Source organism: Aythya ferina (genome assembly GCF_964211825.1).
Source record: "Aythya ferina genome assembly, chromosome: 14".
NCBI lineage: Eukaryota > Metazoa > Chordata > Aves > Anseriformes > Anatidae > Aythya > Aythya ferina.
The window spans coordinates 12,121,358-12,143,779 of NC_140312.1; the positions used below are offsets into that span (position 1 = coordinate 12,121,358).

Below are 22,422 nucleotides of genomic sequence, written 5' to 3' on the forward strand. Positions count from 1 at the left end.
GCTCCAGCTGGTTTACTCTATAGCAGGGATGTGGAGCGCATGCACAGCCTGCTCAGAGAGCTGAGGGGGGTTGCTGGTTGCTTGCTGATGCACCCTTACAGGAAGAACTGTATTATATAGTTGTTGACATTGAAACAAGAGCACAAATTACAACGAAACTGAATTAGTTGCTCATAGATTATTGGAAAGCCGAGGAAGCTTTAAACCAAGAAGGAAGGCAAGAATGACATTTGAAATTCGTGGAGTACACAATACTTCTGCAATAGTAAGTTGAGACTAACAACTATTAACAGGCTGAATTAACAAAAAAAAATAATAATCTACTTCCCATGCGGAAAAACGAGGACAGCGAGAGGAATACCCTGCCTTCACTCTGCTCCTGAGGGCCCTAAAGACCAGAATGCATTCGATCTTTTCCTCGAAGAAGAGAAGGCAAGCGCACCGGCGCTGGGCCATATCGCAGGGGAATGTGCCGAGGCGCAGTGTCCGCGGGGACCGAAGGTTTCCGCGGAAGAGGCCGGGCGGCGGCGCTCGCTGTGAGCCGTGCGTGCAGTGCCGGGCGGAGGCTGCGGGCGCCGCTGTTCACCACGGAGGAGAGGAGAGGAAGGAGCGGAGCGCTGCAGCCAGCCCCGCCCGCTGCGGCCCGGCTCGCCCGGTCGCTCGCTGTGTCGGCGGCCGTGCGGGCTGCGAGGGGCTCCGCGGTGCGGAGCCGAGCTACATAGACGCGGAGGGGCCGGCGATAGCGGGCGACAGCGGGGCCGGAGCCGAAGCGGGAGCCGGAGCCGCAGGCGAAGAGTCGGGTCGGCGGCGGGGAGCAGTCGGCGAGCGTCCGGTGGTAGCGGGGCCGTGTCGGAGATGGGCGCGGCGAGAGAAGGGCGCTGGGGCCGGAGGCAGCGAGCGCTGCTGTGCTGCGTGTTGGTGGCGGCGTGGGAGGCGGCGTGGGGGCAGCTGCGCTACTCGGTGCCCGAGGAACTGCCCAAGGGCTCTTTCGTGGGCGACGTGGCCAAGGACCTGGCGCTGCAGCCGGCGACGCTCCGCGACCGCGGCGCCCGCATCCTGGACCGAGGTAGGACGCGGTATTTTGCTCTGCATGCGAACAGCGGCCACCTGGTGACGGCGGAGAGGCTAGATAGAGAGCAGCTGTGCCGGCTGGTAGAGCGATGCGTGCTGCACTGCGAGGTGATCGTGGAGGGCGAGATGAAGGTTTACGAGATCGAAGTGGAAATCACCGACATTAACGACAACGCCCCCAGCTTCCGCAGTGCAGAAATGGAACTGACAGTGAACGAGATGGCAGCTACCGGGTCGCGCTTTCTCTTGTCTAAAGCTCGGGACCCGGACGTGGGAGTGAATTCCCTGCAGAGCTACGAGCTGAGCGTCGACGAGCACTTCTCACTGTCCGTGCAGGTGGGAGCCGACGGCGAGAAGCGTCCCGAGCTGGTGCTGGCCAAGGCGCTGGACCGGGAGGAGACGGCGTTTCACGAGCTTGTGCTGAGGGCGAGCGACGGCGGCGAGCCGGCACGAACGGGCACGGCGCGCATCCGCGTGTCTGTGCTGGACGCCAACGACAACGCGCCCGTGTTCAGCCAGGCGGTGTATGCTGTGAGCGTGCCCGAGGACGTGTCCGTGGGCTCCACGCTCCTCACCCTCACGGCCACCGACGTCGACGAGGGATTCAACGCCAACGTGAAATACTCGCTTAAGACAGCAACGGACGTAGCATCGGAAACCTTCCACCTGGATCCCGAGACGGGATCGATCAGGCTGGTGAGAAGCCTGGACTTCGAGGAAGACGATTCCTATCATCTGGAGGCGCAGGCACAAGACGGCGGTGGCCTTTCCGACACGGCTACAATCTCGATCTCGGTGACCGACGTGAACGACAACGCGCCTGAGCTGATTCTGTCGTCGGCGCTGAGCGAGATCTCAGAGGACGCGCCTTCGGGGACGGTGGTGGCCCTGCTGCACGTGCAGGACCGCGACTCGGGCGCCAACGGCGAGGTGCGGTGCTCGCTGGTCGGCGACGTGCCGTTCCGTCTGCGGAGCTCGGTGGGCAGCTACTACAGCGTGGTGACGGCGCGGGAGCTGGACCGGGAGGAGGTGTCGGAGTACAACGTGACGGTGTGGGCGTCGGACGGCGGGTCGCCGTCGCTGCGCAGCAGCGCGGTGCTGGCGCTGCGCGTGCTGGACGTGAACGACAACGCGCCGGTGTTCGCGGAGGCGCGCTACAGCGCCCGTCTGCCCGAGAACAACGCCGAGGGCGCGCTGGTGCTGACGGTGCGGGCGTGGGACGCGGACTGGGGGCAGAACGCGCGCGTGCGCTACCGGCTGGCGGAGGGGCGCGTGCGGGGCGCGCCGCTGTCGTCCTACGTGTCGGTGCAGGCGGAGACGGGCGCGCTGTACGCGCTGCGCTCGTTCGACTACGAGGAGGTGCGCGAGGTGGGGCTGTGGGTGCGGGCGGAGGACGGCGGCGCGCCGGCGCTGAGCAGCAACGTGTCGGTGCGGCTGCTGATCGTGGACGAGAACGACAACGCGCCGCAGGTGCTGTACCCGCCGATGGCGGCGGCGTCGGGCGCGGGCTGGACGGGCGTGGAGCTGGCGCCGCGCTCGGCGGAGCCCGGCGCGCTGGTGGCCAAGGTGGTGGCGGTGGACGCGGACGCGGGGCAGAACGCGTGGCTGTCCTACGAGCTGGCCAAGGCGACGGAGCCGGGGCTGTTCCGCGTGGGGCTGCACAGCGGCGAGGTGCGCACGGCGCGCTCGCCGCTGGCCCGCGACGCGCCCAGGCACAGCCTGGTGGTGGTGGTGAAGGACCAGGGCCGGCCGGCGCTGTCGGCCACGGCCACGCTGACGGTGGTGCTGGCCGAGAGCGTGGCCGAGCTGCTGTCGGAGCTGGGCAGCGCGGCGGCGCCGGCCGAGCCCGGCGGCAGCCTGACGCGCTGGCTGGTGCTGGCCGTGGCGGCCGTGTCGTGCCTCTTCGTCGCCTTCCTGCTGCTGCTGCTGGCGCTGCGCCTGCGGCGCTGGCGCCGCTCGCAGCTGCTGCCGCCGGCCAGCGGCGCCTTGCGCGGCGTGCCGGCCTCGCACTTCGTGGGCATCGACGGCGTCCGCGCCTTCCTGCACTCCTACTCGCACGAGGTGTCGCTCACCGCCGACTCGCGCAAGAGCCAGCGGCGCTGGGCGGCCGACAGCTGCTGCAACACCCTCCCGGCGCGGCCGGCGCCCGACAAGGCCGCGCCGCTGCTCGGGGAAGACGCTGCCGGCGCCCGCGGCGCACCGCCCGACGCCCTCCCGGTGAGTCAGTCGCTCCGGACACGCCGACGCCCTCCGTCTCGGCGCTTGCCTCCCTTCCTGCTCATTGCCTTTCCATCCCCGCTCTCCTTCCCGGCCGGGGATGTTTGGTGCTGAGCAAAGCACAGCTTCATTAGGCAGTGGGTTTTGGGTAACTCTGAAAGGTAAGGTGGAATGTGGGACATGAGCGCGGGCTTTTGACGTCAGCTCTGCTCCAGATGAACTCCTATTTTTTTCCCACATGCCAGGTGGTTGCTCCTTTCATTCCCTGACATGTATCATGCAGGATTTCCTTTTTGTCTTCACTTCTTTTTGCTTTTCTGAAAATTTACCACTCTCATTCCTGAGTGGGCAGGTTTCCTTCTCAGCAAGGCACAGCTTTGTTTCGTATCAGGTTGTTGTCCTTTTTTGTGAAGGGAGCCAAGTGTGGGCTCCACTGCCAGCGTTACAGATGTTGCGGAAGTCAGGAGACAAGAGGGGGTCTTTCCCTGCAACGCTGCTCTACATGATCTTCTAACTTTTTTCCCACTTATCTGCTGGTTGTTCCTTTCATCCCCTGGCATATATCATGCAGGTATTCGTTTTGTTTTTCACTCTTCTGTGTTCATGTACACTTGAGACTACCAGGAAGTTAAAAGGTAGCCTCCCAATAGCTCACATGCAGTAGTTTGCGCTTATCTTTAAATAAAATCTTAATGGCCAATATGTCATTTGGCTACTTCTCCTCCATACTTCCATACTCTAAGCAACTTTTCTGATGCTTCATGAAGATAGATTATGCAAAAAGATGTCTATATGAATCTGTGCTGCTGTTTTTGTGTGTGTGGTGGAATAGTGGTCTGGGCATCGCGTCCTTTTAGTCTTCATCACTTGAATTTGTGTTGCAAAATATTTGGCTTGGTTAATGTTGTGTGAAGTGTGAGATTGGATTCTGTTTCTTGTCCTGCAGTTTTCACATACTTGCCTTCTTTGTTGTCAGTGACAAAAAGTGGCCTCATGTTCCTGAGAACCCTGAAAAGATTGGAAGATTTGTTATGAGTTGTTGGACTGTGGGAGCTGTTCCCATACACAGCATGAATATTTGCTGCATTTGGCACAAAGTCTTTGATATCCTCATGTTTCCTTAAAATGTCACTGGATGAAATGCTCTTGCCAGTGGCCTCCATATGGCTAGAACTTGGATGTTGTGAGTGGTGCAAATGAATGCTGTGAATGCAGAGCAAAGATGGTAAGTGTAATATTTTTTGTTTGTTTGTTTGTTTTTAATTTTATTGCTTTTTGTTTGTTTGTCTGTTTTTTGAATGTGGAAAAGAAGTAGCTCAGCAGTGATATCGTTCAGTCAAAGGTTTGACTTCCTAATTTGTGCCAATTCCTGCAGCATTTATGCACCATTTTATCCTGGTATTCTTGCCCTGTAAGGTATCTTTAAACATCTCTGGTAATAAAATGCTTTGCAGAAAAACTGTGCATGTGGTGTTATGATGTCTGCGTGTTATGGCTTAAATTCCTGTTAGAATCTTCATTACTTCCTTCCTATTTATTGTAACTTTGTGCCAAAGAGTTTCTTCATAGCTATAATTCCATTTGCAGGTCTTTGTTTTCAGGAAGGTTGTGCTTCATATTTCCCTTTTCTGGCTAGGACCTTTACATTTGAAAATGCAGAGTTTGCACTGCAGCAAGTCCTTATCTGCCTTGAGAAGGTCCTATCAGCCATCTGGAGACATATATTTGTGTATATGGGAAATGAAACCAAATCTGAAACTGAATCTGTCCTCATTGTTCACGAGACGTGGCATGAGAAAGTTCCATATAGTATGGCCTTTCCATTTCCATTTTCATATTCTTTGACTATGAGCAGGCCACCTCATGGAAAATCAGATGACAGCTGATGAACATTTCTTAAAATGAAGTCTATATGAACTCTCTAGGGCTTTGCTTGCAGCTCAGGACCTCAGTGATGTCTTGGTGGTTTAGGGAGGCCTTTTCCAGTGCAGAGAGAAGAGTGTGGCCCATGTCCAGTGATTTTCTCTACCACACTTTCTTTTTGAATGCTTCTTTGTACTGCTGGTCCGATATTTTCTTTTCCTGGTGTTTCTTCCCTGCATGTAGGTTGTGTTGTCAGTAGCAGCATAGTTTTTTTGGGGAATGTGTTATGTGTCCATGTGCCTTGGCTATGTTAGCCGATAGGTTTGTATTTCATCAAAGTCAGAGCTCGTGTGGAAGACTGGAGATACCAGGGTGTTTGTGTGTTCTCCTTTTTTTTTTTTTGTCTGGGGAGTAGATGTTAGCATGATTTTAGTCGAAGAGTCGTGTCTCTATAGTGCAGCACATATAGTTAAAGCAGAGAGACATTTCCTTAGTGATGTATTGAGGAAGACCCAGTCTTTGTTGCAGAAAGAATCCTCTCTGTCCCTTATCTCTTTAGGAGACTTTAAATACTTGCAGAGAAATGTAGCTCCCTTCATGGTATACTTTGAAGGTGTGCTTGTACATTGTGCGTGAGATTGGGAAAAGGTTTGTTGAACTTTTCCTTTGGTGAGATTTGCTTGCAAATTCTGATGGTGAAAGAAAAGCATTGAAGTTAAGAAGGTTTGACGTAACGTGTTGAGGGAATGTTGTGTGAGGGGCTGTAGAAGGGCTGGTGGTCCTTTCTCTTGTTTTAGTTATTCCATTCCCCACAAAGCTGTGGTTTATGCTCTTTGAAGTCTGTCTGGTCAATAAGTTTTTCCTGAGAAATGTTATTGATATTATTGGGATCTTTCAAAGAGCCTTCCGTAGAATTCCTCCCCTACTGTCTACGTTATGTGGTCTACTACTATGAATACTGAAAAATTTCTAAATATAAGAAATATAAATGTGTATAAACAAGCTGCGTAACATTTATTTTCTTCACAATGTTAGGTCATGTTAATGTAGTGGAAAGAAATGTCTTTAGAGCTGTCCATGGTATAGTCTCTGTGCACGTTGTGAAGAAGTGGGCTGGGCAATTGGTCTTTTAATGAAGTCCTTCTGCCTTTTAAGAATAGAGAAAGCAATCCTAACAGCTGAGAGCAGTTTGAGAATTCTTTGTGTGTGACGTTCTCTTGGTAGAAATAGCAACTTTGAACCCTTACCTCTCAAGAATGGAGCTGGAAGTAGCTTTCATAACAGACACGTGCTATGACAACAGCTGTGTTCATAGAATCCTGGAATCATTTAGGTTGGAAAAGAGCTCTTAGATCATCTAGCCCAACATTTACTCTAGCACTGCCAAGTCTACCGTTAAACCACATCACTAAGCTCTCCATATACACACCTCTGAAGACCTTCAATGTTGGCAACTCAACTACATCGATGGGCAGCCTTGCTGAATACTTCACAATCTTTTCAGTGAAACACAATTCCCTAATATCCAATGTAAACCTCCACTGCAGCAATCTGAGGCCATTTCCTATTGTTTTATCACATGGTTCCTGGCAAAAGGCTAATTCCCACTTTGCTGTAGCCTCCCTTTAAGGTAATTGTATAACACGATAAGATCTGTCCTGAACCTCCTATGTTGTAAGCTAAACAACCCCATCTCCATCAGCCGCTCCTAATGAGATCTGTTCTCTAGACCCTTCAACAGCTCCATTGCCCTGCTTTGACCTGCTTCAGCACCTCAGTAACCTTCCTGTAGTGAGGGGTCCAAAACTGATCACAGTATTTGAGGTGCAGCCTCACGAGAGCCGAGTACAGAGGGACAATCTTTTTCATAGTCCTGCTGGCCAGACTATTTCTGATACAAGTCTGGATGCTGCTGGATCTCTTGGCCACACTGCTGGCTCATATTCAGCTGGCTACTGACCAACATTCAGGGGTAGCTTTCAGCCAGACAGTTTTTCAGCCAGTTTTCTTTCCCCAGTCTATAGCACTGCATGGGATTGCTGTGACCCAAACAAAGGACCTGTCACTTAGCCTTCTGGCCCCATAGACTTGCATATGTCTAAGTAGTTTATCAGGTTGCTGAACCTTTTCTCGTGGATTATGAGGTCTTCATTCTGCTTCCTGTCCCTATCTACCAGGTAGTCAGTAGATTGGGTACCCAGAGAAAAATAGGTCTTGTTGCTATAGACTGTGACGAAAAACGCATTAGGGAGATCATCTCTTGTCACTGTGTTTCTCCTCCACATCCACTAATGGATGGAGCTTGTCTTTGGTCCTCTTTTTCTTGTTTTTGCATTCAGAAAACCATCTTAGATGTCTTTAAGACTAATAACCAGCTTGAGTTCCAGCTGGGATTTGGCCTTTCAAATTATCACCACACACAGCCTGAAACATCTCCTGAGGAATGGAAGTACATCCCTGGAATTTCATTCTATCTAATGTTGAGGCAGATCAAAAAAAGAAGATCTGTAGAGTGACAGTGAAGTCCTTCATTTGTGCAATTTTCACATTTTTGCCTTGTTTACTGTGAACTGGGCCTGAGTGTGGCAGAGACTCTTAAAAGGACTGGCATATGTACTAGAAAAGAACTACTTTGATATATCTCTCTTTCAGTAAAGTGTCAGAGAATTATATGCCCTTTTCCTTCTGCTCTCACCAATGGTGAGAAGTGGGATGTTGTCCATGACGCAGATAAAGACCGTGACTGCACAGTAGAAAGGGTGAGAGGCAGGCTTAGAGCCTTGAAAATAGTTGGATCAGTGTGTCTTTGGCTGGGGAATGCTTTGGTTTCATGCCTGATGCCAAGGGCTATGCCATTTCTGTTCTGATCATGGTGTCCCTCTCTTTAGAGGCAATGATGTTTCCCTGAGAATAAAGTATTTGGCAGAAAGTGCCTATGGAGTAGAGGTGTCTGAGGTGAAAGGGTGCAGACTGGAGTCACCACCATGTATGAAGGTGAAGTCAAAGAAGAGCAGAATGTTACTTTGGGAGCAGGTGTTCCATGAAAGCAATAATCTAGGGCTGTAACTGATGCCAAGTACTGATGTAATAACCATTAGCCATGAATGTGAATGCTGACTGTGTAGAATGAGATCCAGTGATTCAGCATGACAGAATCAGGAAAATATGATAGATGCTTAATACTCGAGATATTTCATGGTCTTCCTTTGGCTTTTTCTCAAATGAATGTATTGGACATGTTTGATAAGGGATGCTGAGTTCTGCCCTCATCTTACTCGTCTGTGTACACTGGGATGCTCGTGTCCCATAGTTCTCTGATACATTCAAAGTGAATGCCCTGGGGTTTTCTTCTGTTTTAGGGGTAGGCATTTTTCTGGAAAACCGTTAAAGTGAATGAAAGTTAGAAAAGCATCTTTTGCTGTTGTGATCTCCTGGACTGTATTTATAGGGGGGAAACTGATCAGAGGCGAGTGCCCAGACTGCTTTGCTAAATAACAGGGATGTGGAGAGTACCCACGCTTCTCAGAGCTGATGGGACCTGTTGGTTCCTTGATGCTGCACATGTACAGGGAGAACTGTTTTATATCAGTTGTTGACATTGGAACGACGGCACAAATTATCAACAAATGTAAGATTCAAATGAATATAAATTGTTGGAAAGACAAGAAAATACTCATTCAAGAAGGACTGCAGAAACGGTCTCTGTAATTCCTTGAAGTGACTGTCCTGCACACATGGTGTAAAAGCAATAATTACTCCGAGGTCAAATTAAAACGTATAATTTTACCTGCCATGCAGTAGAACTAAGACATCAAGCAGAGGACACTACCTTCATTGTGATCATGACCACGCTGAAGACCAGAATGACTTCGATCTTCTACTCGAAGAAGAGAAGTCGCCGTGTCCGCGGGGACCGAAGGTTTCCGCGGAAGAGGCAGGGCGGCGGCGCTCGCTGTGAGCCGTGCGTGCAGTGCCGGGCGGAGGCTGCGGGCGCCGCTGTTCACCACGGAGGAGAGGAGAGGAAGGAGCGGAGCGCTGCAGCCAGCCCCGCCCGCTGCCGCCCAGCTCGTTCGCTCTCTGTATCGGCGGCCGTGCGGGATGCGAGCGGCATCGCAGATCGGAGCCGAGCTACATAGAGGTCCAGCGAGGCGGAGGGGCTGGCGATAGCGGACGGCGGCGGGGCCGGTACCGGAAAAGGGAAACGGAGCAGGAGCGGGAGAAGGAGTCTGATCCGGAACCAGAGGCGAAGAGTCGAGCGGCGGGAGCTGTCCGCGGGCGTCCGGTGTTGGGGGGGCGCCGTATCGGAGATGTGCGCAGCGAGACAAGGGCGCTGGGGCCAGAGGCAGCGAGCGCTGCTGTGCTGCGTGTTGGTGGCGGCGTGGGAGGCGGTGTGGGGGCAGCTGCGCTACTCGGTGCCCGAGGAGCTGCCCAAGGGCTCTTTCGTGGGCGACGTGGCCAAGGACCTGGCGCTGCAGCCGGCGGCGCTCCGCGACCGCGGCGCCCGAGTGGTGTCGGCAGATAGGACGCAGTATTTCGCACTGCATGCGAACAGCGGCCACCTGGTGACGGCGGAGAGGCTAGATAGAGAGCAGCTGTGCGAGGGCATACAGCGATGCGTGCTGCGCTGTGAGGTGATCGTGGAGGGCGAGATGAAATTTTATGAGATCGAAGTGGAAATCACTGACATTAACGACAACACACCCACCTTTAGCGAAATTCAGATTGAGGAAACGCTGAGCGAAACGACGGGACTCGGGACGCGTATGCCCCTATCTAAGGCTCACGACCCGGATGTGGGAGTGAATTCCCTGCAGAGCTACGAGTTGAGCGGCGACGAGCACTTCTCGCTGTCCGTGCAGGTGGGAGCCGACGGCGAGAAGAGTCCCGAGCTGGTGCTGGCCAAGGCGCTGGACCGAGAGGAGGCGGCGTTTCACGAGCTGGTGCTGAGGGCGAGCGACGGCGGCGAGCCGGCACGGACGGGCACGGCGCGCATCCGCGTGTCTGTGCTGGACGCCAACGACAACGCGCCCGTGTTCAGCCAGGCGGTGTACGCTGTGCGCGTGCCCGAGGACGTGCCCGTGGGCTCCACGCTCCTCACCCTCACGGCCACCGACGCCGACGATGGAATGAACGGGAACGTGAAATACTCCTTTAAAGAAATTTCCACGAAGGCTTCGAAGGTACTTGACCTGGATCCGGAGAGGGGATCGATCAAGCTGTTGAGGAGCCTGGACTTCGAGGAAGGCGACTCCTATGATCTCCAAGTGATGGCACGTGACGGCGGTGGCCTATCCGACAAGGCTACGGTCTCAATCTCAGTGACAGACGTGAACGACAACGCGCCCGAGATTTCGGTGCGGTCGGCGCTGAACGAGATCTCGGAGGACGCGCCTTCGGGGACGGTGGTGGCCCTGCTGCACGTGCAGGACCGCGACTCGGGCGCCAACGGCGAGGTGCGGTGCTCGCTGGTCGGCGACGTGCCGTTCCGTCTGCGGAGCTCGGTGGGCAGCTACTACAGCGTGGTGACGGCGCGGGAGCTGGACCGGGAGGAGGTGTCGGAGTACAACGTGACGGTGTGGGCGTCGGACGGCGGGTCGCCGTCGCTGCGCAGCAGCGCGGTGCTGGCGCTGCGCGTGCTGGACGTGAACGACAACGCGCCGGTGTTCGCGGAGGCGCGCTACAGCGCCCGTCTGCCCGAGAACAACGCCGAGGGCGCGCTGGTGCTGACGGTGCGGGCGTGGGACGCGGACTGGGGGCAGAACGCGCGCGTGCGCTACCGGCTGGCGGAGGGGCGCGTGCGGGGCGCGCCGCTGTCGTCCTACGTGTCGGTGCAGGCGGAGACGGGCGCGCTGTACGCGCTGCGCTCGTTCGACTACGAGGAGGTGCGCGAGGTGGGGCTGTGGGTGCGGGCGGAGGACGGCGGCGCGCCGGCGCTGAGCAGCAACGTGTCGGTGCGGCTGCTGATCGTGGACGAGAACGACAACGCGCCGCAGGTGCTGTACCCGCCGATGGCGGCGGCGTCGGGCGCGGGCTGGACGGGCGTGGAGCTGGCGCCGCGCTCGGCGGAGCCCGGCGCGCTGGTGGCCAAGGTGGTGGCGGTGGACGCGGACGCGGGGCAGAACGCGTGGCTGTCCTACGAGCTGGCCAAGGCGACGGAGCCGGGGCTGTTCCGCGTGGGGCTGCACAGCGGCGAGGTGCGCACGGCGCGCTCGCCGCTGGCCCGCGACGCGCCCAGGCACAGCCTGGTGGTGGTGGTGAAGGACCAGGGCCGGCCGGCGCTGTCGGCCACGGCCACGCTGACGGTGGTGCTGGCCGAGAGCGTGGCCGAGCTGCTGTCGGAGCTGGGCAGCGCGGCGGCGCCGGCCGAGCCCGGCGGCAGCCTGACGCGCTGGCTGGTGCTGGCCGTGGCGGCCGTGTCGTGCCTCTTCGTCGCCTTCCTGCTGCTGCTGCTGGCGCTGCGCCTGCGGCGCTGGCGCCGCTCGCAGCTGCTGCCGCCGGCCAGCGGCGCCTTGCGCGGCGTGCCGGCCTCGCACTTCGTGGGCATCGACGGCGTCCGCGCCTTCCTGCACTCCTACTCGCACGAGGTGTCGCTCACCGCCGACTCGCGCAAGAGCCAGCGGCGCTGGGCGGCCGACAGCTGCTGCAACACCCTCCCGGCGCGGCCGCCGCCCGACAAGGCCGCGCCGCTGCTCGGGGAAGACGCTGCCGGCGCCCGCGGCGCACCGCCCGACGCCCTCCCGGTGAGTCAGTCGCTCCGGACACGCCGACGCCCTCCGTCTCGGCGCTTGCCTCCCTTCCTGCTCATTGCCTTTCCCTTGGTGTTCTGCTTCCCCTTACGATGTCCCAGAATGATAAGCCCTTATTAGCTGTTGAGATACATTTGGAAGGAGAATATTGAGAGTGGTGTAACTGAATGCTATGAATGTAGAGGAGTAAAGTTGAGATCTTGGTTTTGCATTTGAACAGAATGTGTGATAAGTGGTGATATTTTTTGAGCAGTGGTACAATTTTATTGTGAATGCCAACTTCTGTAGCATATATTAATTTTGAATTTATACGTTTGACAATGCCTGCAGCATTTTTGCACCATTTGATCCTTGTTTTGCTTTCCTGAAAGGCAATGCTAATCCTCTGATGCCAAAATGTTCTGTACAAAAACTGTGTATGTAGAGGTATGATTCCTTAGTATAATACCTTCTAATACCTGTGAAAATTCTCATTATTCTACCCCTATCTGCATTGGGGTGTAGCGTTTCTTCCTAACTGTAAGTCCGTTTTCAAACCTCTGTTTGCAGGAAGATTGTTCTTCATATTTCCGTTTTTTTTTTAAGAGGAGTTTTACATTTGAAAATGCAAAGTTTGTATTGCAGCAAATCCTTCTCTCCCTTGACAACGTCTTATAAGCCATCTGGAGACAAGATGTTGTGTATAAGGGAAACCAATTGCTCACAAGACTTGTCATGAGAAAAGGCCCCATAGTAAGACAATTACATTTATAGTTTCATTTTCATTTGAGATATGCAGGGCACAGCATGTAAAAACTGAAGAGAGTTGATGAGCTTTTCTTGCTATGATGTTCCTACTGTAAAGTCCAGAGGAAGACTTAAGACCTGAGCCATTTCTTGGTGCTCTGGGGAGGTGTTTTCCTGCATGCAGAGAAGACCATGCCGTCTTTCCTGTGAATTTCTCTACCACACTTTCTCTTTGAATGCTTTTTTTTGCTTGTCTGATTTTATCTTTTCCTAGTCTTTTGCCTACCTGGGTAAGCTGATTATGAGTAACAGCATAGCTGTGTTGAGGAAATGTGATATGCTTTCATGGGCCCCGCTCTGGTGAGGGAATAGGTGGACTTTTCCTTTCCATGTAAGAATATCTGGAAGGCAAGATGCATCTTTCCATTAACCCATTCAGCGCTCACTATTCTCAGTAACAGCAAATTCCAATAATGAATTCTATTAATCATTGAGAATGTTTTAGTTTAGCACAGTGTTTTAGTGGATTGGGATGGTCTTGAAATGATATTCAAGGACCTCATCTTTCACTTAGCTGCTTTTCCTTTCTACTCTGTGCAACTGTTCTCTTGCTGCATGAAGATGGGTTGAGCAGAGAAATGTCTTTATATTCTTCTGTGCTGCTGTTTCAGTGTGTGTGGTGGAATAATGGTCTGGGTAATGTGTCTTTTTAGGCTTTAATTTGTGCTGCATAATATTTGACTAGGATTGAAAATGTTGAATGAAGTCTGAGATTGGATTCCTGTCCTATTTTCTTGTTCCTTTTCTGTCCTTTCCACATTTTTGCTTTGTTTGTTGTCAATGACAAAATGCTGGGGAACCCTGAGAAGGCTGCAAGATCTGTTTTGATTTATGGGACTGTGAGAGTGGTTTGCATTCCCAATGTGACTGGTTAGTGCTGTCAGAACAGTCTTTAATATCCTCATGTTTCCTTAAAATGTCACTAGATGAAATGTTCTTGCCAGTGGCCACCATATGGCTAGAACTTGGATGTTGTGAGTGGTACAAATGAATGCTGTGAATGCAGAGCAAAGATGGTGAGTGGAATTTTGATTTGATTGTTTTTCATTTTATTGCATTGTTGGTTTTTTGCTTATTTGTTTTTGTTTTTTGAATGTGGAAAAGGAAGTAGCTCAGCAGTGATATTGTTCAGTCAAAGGTTTGACTTCCTAATTTGTGCCAATTCCTGCAGCATTTATGCACCATTTTATCCTGGTTTTCTTTCCCTGAAAGGTAACTTTAATTCTCTGGTAATAAAATGCTTTGCAGAAAAACTGTGCATGTGGTGTGATGATGCCTGCATATTATGGCTTATAATACCTGTGAGAATCCTCATTACTTCACTCCTATTTATTGTAACTTTGTGCCAAAGAGTTTCTTCATAACTATAATTATATTTTTAGGTCTTTGTTCCCAGGAAGGTTGTGCTTCATATTTTCCTTTTCTGGCTAGGGCTTTTACATTTGCAAATGCGACTTTTGAATTGCAGCAAATATTTATCTTCTTTGAGAAGGTCCAGTCAGCCACCAGACAACAAAATTTTGTGTATAATGGGAAGAAATAGAAGCTCAATGTTATAAGTAGATGAGGCATGTCTCTGTGGAACAACAATTACACTTAAAACAGAGGGACATTTCGTTACTGCTGTATTTACGAAGACCCAGTCTTTGTTGCAGAAAGAATCCTCTCTGTCCCTTATCCCTTTTTAGGAGGCTTTAGATATTTGCAGAGAAACATAGCTCCCTTCATGGTATAATTTGATGGTGTGGTTGTACATGGTGCATGAGATTGGGAAAACTTTTGTTGAACTTTTCAACAGAAAATAGTTCAACAAAACAAAACAGAAAAATTTGCTTGCAAATTCTGACAGTGAAAGAAAAGCATTGAAGTTATGAAGGTTTGATTTGACGTGTTGGGGGAATTTTGTGTGAGAAGTTGTAGAAGGGCTGGTGGTCCTTTCTCGGATTGTTTTAGTTATTCCATTCCCCACAAAGCTGTGGTTTACGCTCTTTGAAGTCTGTCTGGTCAATAGGTTTTGCCTGAGAAATGTTATTGATGTTTCTGGGATCTTTGGGAGAGCTTTCTTGAGAATTCATCCCCTACTGTCTACCTTATGTGGTCTACTACTGATGCAGGAAGAACGGCCGAAAGCAGAAAAGACACCAGTATGGTCAGATCATGCTCCATTTTTTTTACCCAAATAGCCTTACTTTTATAGTGAACTTAACAGGGTTGGATAGTGTCTCACACAAGATTATTGGTCAAAAGCACGCAGAGAAACAAGTACAAGAAAACAATCCCACCTGCAAGAAAACATCCCCCTTGTGATTAGCAGTCATGTAGAACTTGTCCTTGAAGCCAGCTGCTGGCAACAGTATTTCTCTAAATTCCTCATTTGGGCGATGTTGGAACACTGTCACGGGAACTTCTCATAGTCGTTCCTGGTAGCTTGGTTTGCTCAGTTGCAGCAAGCCATGGGATCTTTACTGTTTCAAAAATCCCTCAATATACTACTATGAATACTGAAAAATATCTAAATATTAAAAAAACTAAAATCAAAGTGTATAAACTATCTGCATAACATTTATTTTCTTCACAATGTTAGGTCATGTTAATGTAGTGGAAAGAAATGTCTTTAGAGCTGTCCACGGTATAGTCTCTGTGCACATTGTGAAGAAGTGGGCTGGGCAATTGGTCTTTTAATGAAGTCCTTCTGCCTGTTATGAATAGGGAAGGCAAACATAACAGCTGGGAGTAGTTCAAGAATTCTTTGTGTGTGACATTCTCTTGGTGGAAAGAGGATCCTTTGAACCCTGACCTCTCAAGAATGGAGCTGGAAGTGGCTTTGATAACAGACGTGCGATGACAACAGCTGTGTTCCTAGTATCCTGGAATCATTTAGGTTGGAAAAGACCTCTTAGATCATCTAGCCCAACATTTACTCTAGCACTGTCAAGTCTACTGTTAAACCACATCACTAAGCTCTCCATCTACACACCTCTGAAGACCTCCAATATTGGTGACTCAACTACATCGATGGGCAGCCTTGCTGAATACTTCACAATCTTTTCAGTGAAACACATTTTCCTAATATCCAATGTAAACCTCCACTGCAGCAATCTGAGGCCATTTCCTATTTTTTTATCACATGGTTCTTGGCAACAGGCTGATTCCCACTTGCTGTAGCCCCCCTTTAAGGTAACTGTAGAACACGATAAGATCTGCCCTGAGCCTCCTTTTCTGTAGACTAAACAACCCCATCTCCATCAGCCGCTCCTAATGAGACCTGTTCTCTAGACCCTTCAACAGCTCCGTTGCCCTGCTTTGACCTGCTTCAGCACCTCAGTAACCTTCCTGTAGTGAGGGGTCCAAAACTGATCACGTATTTGAGGTGCAGCCTCATGAGAGCCGAGTACAGAGGGACAATCACTTCCATAGTCCTGCTGACCAGACTATTTCTGATACAAGTCTGGATGCTGCTGTATCTCTCGTCCATACGGCTAGCTATTGACCAATACTTGGAGGTATCTTTCGGCCAGCCAGCTTTTGAGCCAGTCTTCTTTCCCCAGCCTGTAGCAATGCATGGGATTGCTGTGACCCAAACAAAGGACCCGTCACTTAACCTTCTGACCCCATAGGCTTGCATATGTCTTAGTAGTTCATCAGGTTGCTGACCTTTTTCTCATGGATTATGAGGTCTTCATTCTGCTTCTTGTCCCTATCTACCAGGTGGTCAGGGGATGGGGTACCCAGAGAAAAATAGGTCTTGTTGCTAAAGACTATGACCAAAACACATTGGGGTGATCATCTCTTGTCACTGTGTTTCCCCTCCACATCCAATAATGGATGGGTCTTGTCTTTGGTCCTCCTTTTCTTGTTTATGTATTTACAAAATCATCTTCGATGTCTTTAAGACCAGTAGCCAGCTTGAACTCCAGCTGGGCTTTGGCCTTTCTGATTTTCACCCCACACAGGCTGAAACATCTCCTGAGTAATGGAAGTACATCCCTTGAATGTCATTCTATCTAATTTTGAGTCAGATTAAAAAAGAAGATCTGCAGCGTGACAGTGAAGTCCTCCATTTGTGCAGTTTTCACATTTTTGCCTTGTTTGCTGTGGACTGGGCCTAAATGTGGCAGAGACCCCTAAAACGACTGGAAGATCTACTAGAAAACCCAAATTATAAATAAATGTCAGGCTTCAATGAATACAAAGTGTTGAAAAGACAAGAAAATATTAACTTAAGAAGGACTGCTAAAACGATCTCTGAAAGTCCTTAAGGTGAACATCGTTCTGCAAAAAGTTGTAATATTTATAATTAATTTGAGGCCTAATTAACACGAGTAATTTTACCTGCCATGCAGTAGAACTAAGATAACAAGAAGAGGCCAATACCTCCATTCTGATCATGACCGCCCTGAAGACCCGAATGCATTCCATCATTTCCTCGTAGAAGAGAAGGCGTTGCAGAAGGGGAATGTGCCGGGGCGCCGGGTCAACGGGGGCCGAAGGTTTCCGCGGAAGAGGCAGGGCGGCGGCGCTCGCTGTGAGCCGTGCGTGCAGTGCCGGGCGGAGGCTGCAGGCGCCGCTGTTCACCACGGAGGAGAGGAGAGGAAGGAGCGGAGCGCTGCAGCCAGCCCCGCCCGCTGCGGCCCGGCTCGCTCGCTGTGTTGGCGGCCGTGCGAGCTGCGAGCAGCCCCACGGTACGGAGCCGAGCTACATAGAGGCGGAGGGGACGGCGAGAGCGGGCCGCGGCGAGGCCGGAGCAAGGGACGGGAACCGGAGGAAGAGTCTGATCCAGAGCCGGAAGCGAAGAGTCGGGTCAGCGGCAGAGACCTCTCGGCGAGCGTCCGGTGGCAGCGGGGCCATGTCGGAGATGTGCGCAGCGAGACAACGGCGGTGGGGCCGGAGGCAGCGAGCGCTGCTGTGCTGCGTGTTGGTGGCTGCGTGGGAGACGGCGTGGGGGCAGCTGCGCTACTCGGTGCCCGAGGAACTGCCCAAGGGCTCTTTCGTGGGTGACGTGGCCAAGGACCTGGCGCTGCAGCTGGCGGCGCTCCGCGACCGCGGCGCCCGAGTGGTGTCTGCAGATAGGACGCGGTATTTCGCTCTGCATGCGAACAGCGGCCACCTGGTGACGGCGGAGAGGCTAGATAGAGAGCAGCTGTGCGAGGGCGTGCAGCGATGCGTGCTGCGCTGTGAGGTGATCGTGGAGGGCGAGATGAAAGTTTACGGGATCGAAGTTGAAATCACGGACATTAACGACAACGCACCCAGCTTTGGGGAAGGAGAAAATGAACTGAGAATGAGCGAGATGACTGCTCCCGCCTCGCGCTTTTCCCTGTCTAAGGCTCACGACCCGGATATGGGAGTGAATTCCCTGCAGAGCTACGAGCTGAGCGGCGACGAGCACTTCTCGCTGTCCGTGCAGGCGGGAGCCGACGGCGAGAAGCGTCCCGAGCTGGTGCTGGCCAAGGCGCTGGACCGGGAGGAGGCGGCGTTTCACGAGCTGGTGCTGAGGGCGAGCGACGGCGGCGAGCCGGCACGGACGGGCACGGCGCGCATCCGCGTGTCTGTGCTGGACGCCAACGACAACGCGCCCGTGTTCAGCCAGGCGGTGTACGCGGTGCGCGTGCCCGAGGACGTGCCCGTGGGCTCCACGCTCCTCACCCTCACGGCCACCGACGCCGACGAGGGACTCAACAGCGATGTGAAATACTCATTTAAAGGGATTTCCAAGAAATTCTCGAAGATCTTCCACCTGGATCCCGAGACGGGATCGATCAGGCTGTTGAGGAGCCTGGACTTCGAGGAAGGCGACTCCTACGAAATGGAGTTTGAAGCCAATGACGGCGGCGGACTTTCCGACAATGCTGTAGTGACAATCTCGGTGATGGACGTGAACGACAACGCGCCCGAGATTTCGGTGCGGTCGGCGCTGAGCGAGATCTCGGAGGACGCGCCTTCGGGGACGGTGGTGGCCCTGCTGCACGTGCAGGACCGCGACGCGGGCGCCAACGGCGAGGTGCGGTGCAGCATCGTGGAGAGCGTCCCGTTCCGTCTGGAGCGGGCGCTGGACAATTACTACAGCGTGGTGACGGCGCGGGAGCTGGACCGGGAGGAGGTGTCGGAGTACAACGTGACGGTGTGGGCGTCGGACGGCGGGTCGCCGTCGCTGCGCAGCAGCGCGGTGCTGGCGCTGCGCGTGCTGGACGTGAACGACAACGCGCCGGTGTTCGCGGAGGCGCGCTACAGCGCCCGTCTGCCCGAGAACAACGCCGAGGGCGCGCTGGTGCTGACGGTGCGGGCGTGGGACGCGGACTGGGGGCAGAACGCGCGCGTGCGCTACCGGCTGTCGGAGGGGCGCGTGCGGGGCGCGCCGCTGTCGTCCTACGTGTCGGTGCAGGCGGAGACGGGCGCGCTGTACGCGCTGCGCTCGTTCGACTACGAGGAGGTGCGCGAGGTGGGGCTGTGGGTGCGGGCGGAGGACGGCGGCGCGCCGGCGCTGAGCAGCAACGTGTCGGTGCGGCTGCTGATCGTGGACGAGAACGACAACGCGCCGCAGGTGCTGTACCCGCCGATGGCGGCGGCGTCGGGCGCGGGCTGGACGGGCGTGGAGCTGGCGCCGCGCTCGGCGGAGCCCGGCGCGCTGGTGGCCAAGGTGGTGGCGGTGGACGCGGACGCGGGGCAGAACGCGTGGCTGTCCTACGAGCTGGCCAAGGCGACGGAGCCGGGGCTGTTCCGCGTGGGGCTGCACAGCGGCGAGGTGCGCACGGCGCGCTCGCCGCTGGCCCGCGACGCGCCCAGGCACAGCCTGGTGGTGGTGGTGAAGGACCAGGGCCGGCCGGCGCTGTCGGCCACGGCCACGCTGACGGTGGTGCTGGCCGAGAGCGTGGCCGAGCTGCTGTCGGAGCTGGGCAGCGCGGCGGCGCCGGCCGAGCCCGGCGGCAGCCTGACGCGCTGGCTGGTGCTGGCCGTGGCGGCCGTGTCGTGCCTCTTCGTCGCCTTCCTGCTGCTGCTGCTGGCGCTGCGCCTGCGGCGCTGGCGCCGCTCGCAGCTGCTGCCGCCGGCCAGCGGCGCCTTGCGCGGCGTGCCGGCCTCGCACTTCGTGGGCATCGACGGCGTCCGCGCCTTCCTGCACTCCTACTCGCACGAGGTGTCGCTCACCGCCGACTCGCGCAAGAGCCAGCGGCGCTGGGCGGCCGACAGCTGCTGCAACACCCTCCCGGCGCGGCCGGCGCCCGACAAGGCCGCGCCGCTGCTCGGGGAAGACGCTGCCGGCGCCCGCGGCGCACCGCCCGACGCCCTCCCGGTGAGTCAGTCGCTCCGGACACGCCGACGCCCTCCGTCTCGGCGCTTGCCTCCCTTCCTGCTCATTGCCTTTCCCTTGGTGTTCTGCTTCCCCTTACGATGTCCCAGAATGATAAGCCCTTATTAGCTGTTGAGATACATTTGGAAGGAGAATATTGAGAGTGGTGTAACTGAATGCTATGAATGTAGAGGAGTAAAGTTGAGATCTTGGTTTTGCATTTGAACAGAATGTGTGATAAGTGGTGATATTTTTTGAGCAGTGGTACAATTTTATTGTGAATGCCAACTTCTGTAGCATATATTAATTTTGAATTTATACGTTTGACAATGCCTGCAGCATTTTTGCACCATTTGATCCTTGTTTTGCTTTCCTGAAAGGCAATGCTAATCCTCTGATGCCAAAATGTTCTGTACAAAAACTGTGTATGTAGAGGTATGATTCCTTAGTATAATACCTTCTAATACCTGTGAAAATTCTCATTTTTCTACCCCTATCTGCATTGGGGTGTAGTGTTTCTTCCTAGTTGTAATTCCATTTTCAAGCCTTTGTTTGTAGGAAGGTTGTGCTTCCCATATTTCCAATTTTGCGAGGACTTTTACATTTGAAAATGCAAAGTTTGTATTGCAGCAAATCCTTCTCTTCCTTGAGAATGTCTTATAAGCCACCTGAATACAAGATGTTGTGTATAAGGGAAACCAATTGCTCATAACACCTGTCATGAGAAAAGGCCCCATAGTAAGTCATTTACATTTATAGTTTCATTTTCATTTGAGATATGCAGGGCACAGCATGTAAAAACTGAAGAGAGTTGATGAGCTTGTCCTCCTATCATGTCTCTACTGTACAGTCCGGAGGAAGACTTTAGACTTAAGCCATTTCTTGGTGCTCTAGGGAGGTATTTTCCTGAATGCAGAGAAGACCATGCCATCTTTCCTGTGAATTTCTCTACCACATTTTTTCTTTGAATGCTTTTTTTGCTTGTCTGATTTTAACTTTTCCTGGTCTTTTGTCTACCTGGGTAGGCTGAGTTACGAGCATAGCTGTGTTGAGGAATGTGATATGCTTTCATGGGCCCCGCTCTGGTGAGGGAATAGGTGGACTTTTCCTTTCCATGTAAGAATATCTGGAAGGCAAGATGCATCTTTCCATTAACCCATTCAGCACTCACTATTTTCGGTAACAGCAAATTCCAATAGTGAATTGAAATAATGCATGAGAATGCCTGCACGGTGTTTTAGTGGATTGGGATGGTCTTGAAACAATATTCAAGGACCTCATCTTTCACTTAGCTGCTTTTCCTTTCTACTCTGTGCAACTGTTCTCTTGCTGCATGAAGATGTTTTGAGAAGAGAAATGTCTTTATATTCTTCTGTGCTGCTGTTTCAGTGTGTGTGGTGGAATAATGGCCTGGGTAACATGTCTTTTTAGGCTTTAATTTGTGCTGCATAATATTTGACTAGGATTGAAAATGTTGTATGAAGTTTGAGATTGGATTCTTGTCTGGTTTTCTTGTTCCTTTTCTGTCCTTTCCACATTTTTGCTTTGTTTGTTGTCAATGACAAAATGCTGGGGAACCCTGAGAAGGCTGCAAGATCTGTTCTGATTAATGGGACTGTGAGAGTGGTTTGCATTCCCAATGTGACTGTTTAGTGCTGTCAGGACAGTCTTTAATATCCTCATGTTTCCTAAAAAGGTCACTGGATGAAATGTTCTTGCCAGTGGCCACCATATGGCTAGAACTTGGATGTTGTGAGTGGTACAAATGAATGCTGTGAATGCAGAGCAAAGATGGTGAGAGGTTTTTGTTTGTTTGTTTGTTTTATTGTTTTTGTTGTTGTTTGGTGGTTTGGTTTGTTTGTTTATTTTTGTTTATTTTTTTAACGTGGAAAATAAGTGGTTCAGTATCATTCAAAGGTTTAACGTTATATGTTGTTCCAATTCCTGTAGCATTTATGCTCCATTTTATCCTGGTTTCCCTGCTCTGAAAGGCAACTTTAATTCTCTGACAATAAAATGCTTTGCAGAAAAACTGTGCATGTGGTGTGATGATGCCTGCATATTATGGCTTATAATACCTGTGAGAATCCTCATTACTTCACTCCTATTTATTGTAACTTTTTGCCAAAGAGTTTCTTCATAGCTATAATTCCATTATCAGGTCCTTGTTCTCAGGAAGGTTGTGCTTCATGTTTTCCTTTTTCTGGCTAGGGCTTTCACATTTGAAAATGCAGAGTTTGTACTGCAGCAAGTCCTTATCTGCCTTGAGAAGGTCCTATCAGCCATCTGGAGACAAATATTTGTGTATATAGGAAATGAAATAGAAGCTCCATCTGAGTCTGTCTTCATTGATTACAAGACTTAACATGAGAAAGGTCCTGCTGGTCCAATATTTTCTTTTCCTGCTGTTTCTTCCCTGCATGTAGGTTGTGTTGTCAATAGCAGCATAGCTTT

At 52.3% G+C, this 22,422-nt stretch overlaps 1 protein-coding gene and 1 pseudogene across 2 annotated transcripts; both read left to right on the top strand.

The window, feature by feature from the left end:
* The first annotated feature begins 741 nt into the window (after nucleotides 1-741).
* LOC311444623 (protocadherin gamma-A5-like) lies at nucleotides 742-22,005 on the top strand. Its single transcript, XM_084535899.1, has 2 exons — nucleotides 742-1,066; nucleotides 17,750-22,005. Exons 1-2 carry the CDS (start codon nucleotides 856-858, stop codon nucleotides 20,095-20,097), a joined length of 2,559 nt encoding a protein of 852 aa, XP_084392025.1. The 5' UTR covers nucleotides 742-855; the 3' UTR covers nucleotides 20,098-22,005.
* Nucleotides 9,290-13,067, top strand: LOC311444636 (protocadherin gamma-A5 pseudogene; annotated as a pseudogene). Its single transcript has one exon. The product of its transcript is annotated as a protocadherin gamma-A5 pseudogene (transcript).
* Nucleotides 22,006-22,422: the final 417 nt, after the last annotated feature.

Coding starts and splice junctions, on each gene's coding strand:
- LOC311444623 (XM_084535899.1), top strand. CDS start 856: ATGGGCGCGGCGAGAGAAGGGCGCTGGGGCCGGAGGCAGCGAGCGCTG. Junction 1,067..17,749: donor CGCCCGCATCCTGGACCGAG/GTAGGACGCGGT, acceptor TGGTGTCTGCAG/ATAGGACGCGGTATTTCGCT.